Source organism: Pteropus alecto, unplaced genomic scaffold, assembly GCF_000325575.1.
Source record: "Pteropus alecto unplaced genomic scaffold, ASM32557v1 scaffold86, whole genome shotgun sequence".
Lineage (NCBI taxonomy): Eukaryota > Metazoa > Chordata > Mammalia > Chiroptera > Pteropodidae > Pteropus > Pteropus alecto.
The window spans coordinates 5,049,266-5,059,677 of NW_006442109.1; the positions used below are offsets into that span (position 1 = coordinate 5,049,266).

The 10,412-nt window shown below is 31.5% G+C and overlaps 1 protein-coding gene across 7 annotated transcripts in view; it reads left to right on the forward strand.

The window, feature by feature from the left end:
• The window catches only part of TXNDC16 (thioredoxin domain containing 16), a 67,797-nt gene extending 59,390 nt beyond the window's left edge, over positions 1 to 8,407 (forward strand). For all 7 annotated transcript variants that reach the window (XM_015596132.2, XM_006920185.3, XM_025038871.1 and 4 more), the window contains 3 exons: positions 1,328 to 1,488; positions 3,745 to 3,935; positions 7,986 to 8,407. In XM_015596132.2, coding sequence (XP_015451618.1) covers positions 1,328 to 1,488; positions 3,745 to 3,935; positions 7,986 to 8,254 — 621 coding nt within the window. In that variant the 3' untranslated portion in view covers positions 8,255 to 8,407. The remainder of the gene's footprint in view (positions 1 to 1,327; positions 1,489 to 3,744; positions 3,936 to 7,985) is intronic.
• Positions 8,408 to 10,412: the final 2,005 nt, after the last annotated feature.

A 10,412-nucleotide genomic window follows, 5' to 3' on the forward strand; every position in this document is an offset into this window, starting at 1 on the left:
GTTTTGGTTCAGTACCTAGCATAACATTTTGAACTTTGTTGTTCTTAGTAAATGTTTGAATTGAGCAGTGGTAACTTGATCTTAACCTGTTTCGAATCTGTTGAGTGAGGAGATCTGCTGGCTTGATGAGATCTGTCCCTTTTAGGAAGGGCATATAGCTCACGTAGAAGGTTAAAGATTGATAGTTAACACAAGAAGACAACATAGAAGAATTTGGAGAAGGGATCTAAGATTTAAGTCATGAAAGAGGAAGGTGTGAGAAACTATTTTAAGTGTAGAAGAAAAAGAATTTGAAGAAAATAAGAATTGGCAGAGGAAAGTGGCTTTGAAAACAGATTTTAATGTTTTAGGATGATGAACTAGTAGTGTATTCAGTGGTGGTTGGCACCATGAAAAAAATAAAATTGTTTAATGGGATTTTAGTGGGATCCAATGAGATGTGAAGCTGATGAACAGGATGCCTAGGTGCTAGATTCAACTCTTCTCCTATTAGCCTTCTGACTCTAGCAAGTCAGCTTCTCTTCGTTGTTTTCCTCATCTGTCAGCTGGGGATTATTTATCTAATAGAGGATGATTTAATCTAGCTCATAAGTCTGTCTAGAAGATGAAATAATAGATATGGAACTAAATATGAAAAATGGTAGACTTTAATATTCTAAGTCATAGCTTTTTAATTCTAAATATATTGACATTGTTAGATGCTCTTTCCAATTCTTGTCAATAATACATTGTCTTTTATAACCATATAAAAATGGTTACTTTTAATTAAGAATAAAAGGATTAGATTTCTTATTTTTTATTAATTTTTTAGCAATTTTTTTGTTATTTTAAACCCCCAAATAAACATATTTTTGGTTATTTTAATTATGCTAAAAATCCATGATATTGAAACATAAGATTTTATTTTTATTTTAAGTAATCATAGATGTTAAAAGATATCTTTAAAGCTCGCTTATATTTTTTCAAAAATTTTATGTTAGATAAAAGCATAACAAGAGTTTTGTCTTGTGTATGTATGATGGCTAGTCCAGTCCAGATCTTAGTTAGCATAAGAAATCATTAGAAGTGTTACATCCTTGTAAAATGGGGAGCTCCTTTAAATTAATTTACTTTCAAATTCTATTAGTAGTTTTATTTTGAAAATAACTAATTCATTATTAAGATAAAGTGGGCTTAAATAAAAACTCAAGATATAATTATCAGTATAGCAGATCTCTCTTGAAATGAAAATATGTTCGAATTACATTTACAAACTAAAATTGCATGAGTGATTTGAACATATTTCCTATTTTTTGTATCATTGCTCTTCATGTTGTTGTTTTCACAGCCAGAAATCACTGTAGAAAATCTTCCCACTTATTTAAGGCTTCAGAAACCATTACTTATTCTATTCAGTAATGGCAGCATAAACCCTCAGCATAAAAAAGCAGTATTGACACTGGTAAAAGGGAAACACTTGGATTTAGTTACTCCTTGCTGGCTAAATCTGTAAGTATATTTTTATTAATATTTAAAAGGTAAAGAAAGTATAATTATCATTATTTCATTAGGAAATGAAGCTCTCTACCTTCAGAGTTAATATTTTGAGACCAATGTGTATGTCATCATGATATTTTAGTAACAAAACTCCCTCAGATGGTCTAAAATGATCTTGTTCTAGATTAATTCTGTTCTACAATAATTTTTTTCCTTTGTAGTATTTTTTCAGCTTTATTGAGGTATAATTGACAAAATCATAAGATATTTAAAGTATACATTGTGATGACTTGATATATGTATACATTGTGAAAAGATTCTTCCATCTAGATAATTAACACATCTATCACATCATCACCTGTTCGTACACACATATAAATTTTTGGGGGGGATGAAAACATTTAAGTTCTATTCTCAGCAAATTTCAATTATATAATATAGTGTTATCAACTACAGTCAGCAAATTATACATCTTCAGACCTTAACCATCTTACAGGTGAAAGTTTGTATCCTTTTCCCAACCTCTGCCTATTTTCCCCAACCTCCAGTCTCTGGCAACCACTTTCTACTGTTTCTATGAGTTTGATTTTTTTTTTTTTTTTTATACTCCACACATACAAGATACTGTGCAGTATTTGTCTTTGACTTACTTAACATAATGCCTGTCTGTCCAGGTCGTGGCAAATGGCAGGATTTCCTTCTTTTTCGTGGCTGAATAACACTCCATTGTGTGTGTATGTGTATGTGTATATGCACATATACACACACACCCCATATCTGCTTTATTCATAATGTTGCAGTGAACATAGGAGTGCAGATATCTGTTCTCTTTGATAATCCCATTTTCATTTTTTTCTGGATCATATGGTAACCCTATTTTTAATTTTTTGAGCAACCTCCATACTGTTTCTCATAGTGGCTGCACCAATTTACATTCCTACCAACAGTGCACAAGAGTTTCCTTATCTCTACATTCTCTCTAACACTTAACACTTTTGTAGTTTTGACGATTGCCATGCAAACAGATGAGAAGTGATAGCTCATCATGGTTTTAATTTTCATTTCCCTGATTATTAGTGATGTTGAGAATCTTTTCATGTACCCTTTGGCCATTTGTATGTCTTCCAAAATGTTTATTCAGTTCTTCTGCCTGTTATTAAATTGGATTGTCTGGTTTTTGTCATTTATGAGTTCTTTGGTTATTTTGGATTTTAACCCCTTATCAGATATGATTTGCACATATTTTCTCCTGTTCCGAAGGGTGGCTTTTCATTTTGTTTTGTAGTCCCACTTGTTTATTTTTGCTTTTGTTGCCTTTGCTTTGGGTGTCATATAGTAAATTTTAAAAATAATAATTTTTCTGATTAAAATTTTTTTTTCTGATTGTCCATTGAGAAAATTTTGGCAAATACAGAAAAATAAACATTGTGATATTTTGTCATTTTTCCTCATTTTTTTATACCTCTGTATTTTTGAAATGTAGCCTAAAATGTTACAGAAAGTTTTCAGTGCATTCACCAACAGTATTTCTGGATAAATTTTCTAGATATATGGCTTGTGTTACATTTAATGTCTGTGAACATAGTTTGCTTATATACACACTATCCATTCTTCAGATTCATCAGATGAAAGACATTTTATTTTTAACTCATTTGAAAAATTACAAGAATGGGGCAGTGTACATTTTTGCTGTGAATAGTTCACTAACAGTTTAACCTACTGCTTGAGAAAGAATTTTTTCAGGTAATTATCCTTGTAGGTATCTCAGAGTAAAATAGTATTTTTCATAATGTGGAATGTGCTGTATTAGGAAAGCTAGGTTCTTAAACTTATGGTTTCCTTGTATGAACATGATTTTAAAAGTATTTTTAGTTTGAAATTCTTTGTTTCAAAAAAAATGATTTTATTTGTAAAAGAAGTATTATAAGTATCTTGTTATTTTATAGTTTGCAACCATTTAAGTTGTTAACTAACATGTGATCAAGTACTTGGCTAAACTTTGGAAAGAACCTGTTGATTATATTAATTTTCAAGCCTGTTTTTCATTAAAACTCTGGTTGCCTTTTTTTCTCCTTGGAGAAACACTGTGCCTTATGTTAAAAGAAACTTTTTAATATAGACCTCATGGTTTTTTAGGACATTTTTTCATAAAATAAACTTACTAGCATAATACTATATTTAAAGGTTAGTGTTCTATAAACTATTGCTTTCATTATTTTGTTACAGAAAGAAATATCAATTAACATGTTCAATTGCTGCCTTTTGTAGGAAGAATACTCCTGTGGGGAGAAGAATTTTGCAGGCATATTTTGATGTTCTGCCTCCCCTTCCTCTTCTTGTTGTGGTGAATCTGCATTCAGGTGGTCAAGTATTTGCGTTTCCTTCAGACCAGGCTATAACTGAACAAAACCTTTTATTGTGGCTTAAGAAGTTAGAAGCGGGACTAGAAAGTCATATTGGTAAGTTTTGTTAATACACACAGTTCTGTATTTTGTTTCATAGATTTTTAGACTTGAAATATAGCTAATGAATTGAATTGTAATATTTTTAAGTATCCTAAATGTTCATATGTTGATAACATCGTCTATAGGACAATCTCCTATGTGGTAGGTATTATTACCCATAGAAAATAAGTACCATTGTATTAAACTTAAAAATAGCTAACACTTATAGAATGCTTACTAGGTATCTAGTACGATGCTAAGTGATTCAAGATGCATTATCTCATTTCATTTTCACAAGAGTCATATGAAGTATGGTTACCTAAAGAAGAGTTAAGTAACTAGTTAAAAGTCATATAATTAACCAGTAAATAAAGAAACTTGGATTCCAACCTGGATGTCTTTTATTCCAGAGCCAGAATTTTGAACCACCAAAAAATAGATCTTGATGCATAGAATTTATGATGCTGGCTTATCACATGCCATAACTTCCATTTTTCTAAAACATATGTGAATCTATACTTGTGGTATACATGCATATGTTAATTTCTATACAACAGGCAACAACAGGCCTGTTGCTATAATTTATAAATAAGGTAATGTGTAATAATGTAGATCTTTAGCATATTGAGGAAATAGTATAAAATTTGATGTAATGACAAGTCTTCTAAGGAACTATCCAAAGAGTTTGTTATTGGATACCAGATAAACTATATTATAAATTTTGACACTGTCCCATGATAGAATCCTGAAATAAGGGGTGTTATCTATATATGTGAATATATATGTATAAGTTTACACACACAGTTCTGGTTTACAAACTCCAGTGTTATACTGTTTCTTAGCCAACATGCGTAGTGTGTATTTGTATATATTTAACCAAATACTTTAATTTATTTTAAGTGACAGTCATTGTAGCTCACCTCTTCTTCCCAGGTAGTCTGTTTCATTTCTATTAAGTTAGGCAGTTTAACTACATTATGTTTAGCCTATAGATAGCATTTTTATATTGAAATATAATTCACATGCCTTAAAATTCACCCTTTCAAAGTATATAATTCAGTGGTTTTTAGAATATTCGCAAGGCTGTTTAACCATTACTACTATTAAATTCATATTTTCATCATTCCAAAAAGAAATCTCATACCCATTAGCAGTCAATCCCCATTATCCCCTACTCTCAACCCTTAGCAACCACTAGTTTACTTTGTCTTTATGGATTTGCCTAATGTGGACATTTCATGCAAATAGAATCACAGCATAGGTTTTCAAGGATCATCTATGTCAGTAGTTCATTTTTGTGGATGACTAATACTCATTTGTATGGATATACCACATTTTGTTTCTCTATTCATTAGTTGATGGGCATTTAGATTATCTCCATCTTTTAGCTATTATAATAATGTAGCATTATTTTACGTATATGTTTTAATTCTTTCAATACACAGGTGCCTTATGCCAGTACCACAGTGTTTTCAGTACTTCAGCTTTGTAGATTTTAAATTGTGATATTTGAGTCCTCCAAGTTTATTCTTTATTTCCATGATTATTTTGGCTCTTTTGGGTAGTTGTAGATGATATTTTTAAGTCTCAATTTTCTGAGCTAATTTTTAACTCATAATCTGGAAAGAGGCCTTTCTGTGGTTATTTCTTATCTCGGACTTCTTCATTCTAGCCACCCAGTATAGGGGTCTTTCAGTTGTAGCTCTTGACCTCTAAAGATAGTCTGATCACTTCTCTATCTGCATTGCTATTTTATAGAGTCAAATGAGTGTTGTCATTTTGCAGCTGCTGTTATTCAGGCCCCATGGACTGAATAAGTCAAATAGGATTATATGAAGCTAGGGCCAGAGTACCTCTCAAACAAATACTTTTAAAAAGTTAGTAATATTCAAAGACACACAAACCTGAGCCTCCTTGATTACTGTGTGGCTCCTAGACATGTCTTTCTTTGTTTCCGCCTCTACAACTGTAAAATGAGATTACTAGTTCCTATTCTAACGTCACATATTTATTTTAAAAAATCAAATTTTGTATACAGAAGTACTTTGTAAAGTGTAAAATCTAAAGCATTATCACGATTCATGTAAAGATCCTTTCCTACAAGGAGCATCTTGAGAGCCTTTGATTCCTCAACTCAAACCATTGCCAAGAGGAAAAAATTAGAATTATTGTTCTGAGTTTCCTGAGAAACTGGTATATCTTCCATTGCAGTTTTGTTCATGAATGCCATTGCCAACTCACCTTGAGGGGTTTTCATTATTTCTTGGTTTCCCTGCTCCTAGTCTTAATGTAATTCATGCAGCCTCTGCACCAGGGGAAAAGCAGACCAAGCAGCACTTGTCTGCATTGGGTCCTGTTTTCTGTGCGAACAGGACCTACTCTCACCACTCTTTGGGAGATGAATATGAGACGAGGGTCTTGCAACTACTCTTGGAATAGCCCTAATCTGTGCATGGTGCCACAGCAGTCTGCCTCACCTTGATTGCTGCATGTCTTAATATCTGTAAAGTTGTGACCACTGGCTATTTTTAGTTGAGAATTACACTTAATTTTGGTCAAGACCTCTTTAGGCCTTGGTTTTCTCATTTTTAAAATTGGGATAATAATTGTACTTACCTAAATGAGGTTTTTAAGGATTAAATGAATAATGCCTTGTATATAGTAAAGGCTCAATAAATGTTAGCTATTATTATCATTACTAATTTATGTCCAGTTTTAGGTATTTTGTCATCATCTCAGAACAGTAGGCTATAGTGTCTACTTTAAAAAATACTGCTATATATGTCCTATGGTTTAAATTAAACTTTTCTTTAAAATACTTTAAATTAATAAAGGTACTTTATCTGTATATTGCAAACTAGTTATTCTTACCTCCTGCCCATTCATTATATTCAAGAAAATATTTTATCTCCTTATCACTTTTGAATCTGCTAACCTGGGTAATAGTAATTTAAAACATCAGGTACAGTGGTAGCCTAAAGTTAATACCCCGCTGATGTTCCAGGTACTAGAATTTTATATAATTGAGTCCAAGTGAAGAAATATATGTATCAGTGAGTATAGATATACTGCATATGTGTTTATACAGATTTTTGTTTGAATTTTAATTTACTCTAGGAAATCAGAATTTATATGAATTTCCTAGGCTTTTAAAGATATTTATATGATTTATGAGAGATGCTTAAGTTTGTATTTTATGAGCTTTTTCCATATAAGTTCATTTTCATGTAAGTTCATTTTTTTTCATGTAACATCTTTCACTGGAATTTATTTTTTAAAGGTTTACTTTGCAAATTTCCTTATATTTATTTCTCAAAATAGTATTTTAAATGGACAATTAAAATTTTAAATTATTTTGTAAAATCTGTTTACTAAATGGAGAAAAGTTAGCTAATTTATCTCATGTTATTATATATTATTATGTTTTCAAGCTTAAATCAGTTTTCCTCTTCTAATGACCAATGTTTTTAAATGATGCTTAGAGTCACTACCATGAAGCCCATCTAAGAAATTGTTCAGTGCCTATCTGTTTATAGTACAGTTGATTCCATAGTAATTTTTAAGTATTCCTCTCTATAATTATTTTTATAAAATGAACTCGTTTTCATAAAGCGTGTACAAAGAATGTCAGTCAAAAGCTTCAAAAACAGAAAATCCTTGTTAAAATGTAAGTAAATACTTGTCTAAATAATAAAATAAGAAATATGTATGTGCCAAAAACTTCTTTTGGAATGATTCATAAGAAACAGTTCCAGTTCTTTGGGATAAAGACAAGGGTAGGGAGGGAAGCAGAAGACTTTTTCATTTTAACTTGTATCTGTGTGTGGTAATCTCATAAACATATTGCTCTGCTGTTTTTTAAAACCTCAACAAGAGTTAACTGACAGGGAGATTATAGACCTTTCATTTTCCTATTAATACTAGCCTTTATTTAGAATATAATAGATTGCAAATATAATATAAAAAATGAAAATAGCTAGTAATGAGAAATGTATCAAGTTTCTTATGTATGATTTTTTTAATCTGTTCATCTTTAACTTTTGATTGTATGTGTCTTTTTTCTAGCAATTTTACCTGCCCAGGAATGGAAACCTCCTCTTCCTGCTTACAATTTTCTACGTATGATGGATGCTGCAGCATCATCTCACCATCCCACTAGGAAAAGTCCTGAGTGTATGAAAGAAACTGATGTTCAGGAGAATGATAAAGAACAACATGAAGATAAATCAGCAATCAGAAAAGAACCGATTGAGACATTGAGAATAAAGCGCTGGAATAGAAGTAATGTATTTAAAGCAGAAAAATCATTTAAACATGATAATAAAGAGTTATGATGGTTAAAAGTGAGCCATTTTCATAGGGCTGTAGAAAGCTTTCCAAAGTCTTTTTGGCTTATTTGATAGACTTAAGAATTTATTTCATTAAAAAATAATACTAAATCATTTCAAGTTTCTAGACCAGTGCTATTCAATAAAAATATAATGTGAGCCATATGTGTAATTTAGAATATTCTAGTAGCCACATTACAGAAGGTAAAAACAATCTGGTGAAATTAATGTATTTCACTAAGTGTACCCAAAATAGTTCAGTTAACAAAAAAATGAGGTATTTTGCATTTTTTAAATATCAAATCTTCAAAACCCAGTGCATATTGTACCCTTATTGCATATCTCACTTTGGAGTAGCCACATTTCACGTGCTCATAACTACTACTGTTATTGGACAGCTCACTGGTAGACAAAAACTGGTATAATTAACTTATTTCTAATCCAGTATAATTTGAACTCTAACCACAGTTGACTCCATAATGAAATCATACAGATGATAGTTGTATTTGTTTTGTTGTAGTCATGATAAGACCAGTATTTCTTAACCATGGAGCAGTTTTGCCCCCCAGGGGACCTTTGGCAATGTCAAGGAACATTTTCGATTAGGAGTGCTACTGGCATCTAGTGGCTAGAGGCTAGGAATGCTGCTTAAACACCCTGCTATACATTGGATAATCTTGCACAACAAAGAATTATCCTGCCCAAATGTTAATAGCGCCAAGGTTGAGTAACCCAGTCAGTATGCTAAACTAACCCATGGTAGAACGGGCTCCCTGAATTATCTCGTTCTTCTCAGTTGCTGTGTTTGAAAAAATCTTGGATATTAAAGGTAAATATTAGGTAGACTTATTCTGATTATTATCTGGACACAGCCTTATCTTTTCTTATAAATTATTTTTATAACAGTTTTAAAAAGTAATGAAATAACCCTAAATAGGCCTCAGTGAAATATATATGTAATATATATTATATAGATCACTATATATTAAAATATATATTGTGTTATTTATGTTACATATTCTGTATATAGAGAAGTATATAATAGAATGATAGTTCTCATATATAAAAAGTATGTATATGAGAATCTTAGAAAAACTCTTATTTCTATAAGGTATATTGTTAATTTTCAATCTGAACAGGAGTTAAACATTCTTCCATTCTCACAAAAAAGAGAACCATATGTGAAATCTACCCTTGTAAGCTTTGGACAGATCATCTGGTCTCCTTGGGACATTGGGCCTCATCTATGTAATGAGAGGGAGAGATTAGCCAAAAATTAATTTTTCATTCCAGCAGAACTTGTCAGGTTGGTCTGTTTGTACTGTATTTTTTGAGACATTTGTTGAGAACATCCTACTTGGTGCTCCACTGTATTTCTCTTTGTAATATCTACTTGGTATATCTTGGTCTTAAAATTTTTCTCTATATATGGTTTGCCTAGTATAAATGACTTTCATAATGAATTTAAAAAATAAACAGCTAAATTTAAGTAAATTTGTAACATAGGTCATTTGCTACTCTTGGCTACCCTTCTTCAGTTTTTCTTCTATAACTTACATGTAATATGTATTATTTCAGTTCATTCTTATTTGTTTTTATTTCTAATAATGGGAGATATGAGAGTGAACTCTAAATATAGTCTGTAGTAATAAAACATTGTCGGCCTAACCATTAGAAAATGCTAATATCTATAAGCATATAGAAACATTAAGTTGATTAGTCACTGTACCATGCCAACAGTTTTGACAGTTGTTAATATATATTCTTTTAGCAATTTGAAAAAAAGTAACTGGATTTCAGGTTACCTTTAAAAGCTTCCTTTGGCTTTGGTCATGCCCTCTATTGAAGCAGTTACCCTGTATCAGTTGGGTTTCTTCGCTTGCAAGCAACACAAATTCAACCCTGGTTAACTTAAGCAAAATGGGAATACAGTTGTCCCTTGGTATCTGAGGGGGATTGGTTTCAGGACCCCTCCCTCTCTACAGATACCAAAGTCTGAGGATGCTCAAGTCTCTTATATAAAATGGCATAGTATTTGCATATAACATATATTTGTATATAGGCTACATCAGGGTGTACTTACATATCACTTTATTCTTGTGGATTCAGCTTAGTTCTTGGCATGTGGTAAATTCAAGTTTTGCTTTTTGAAATTTTCTGGGGT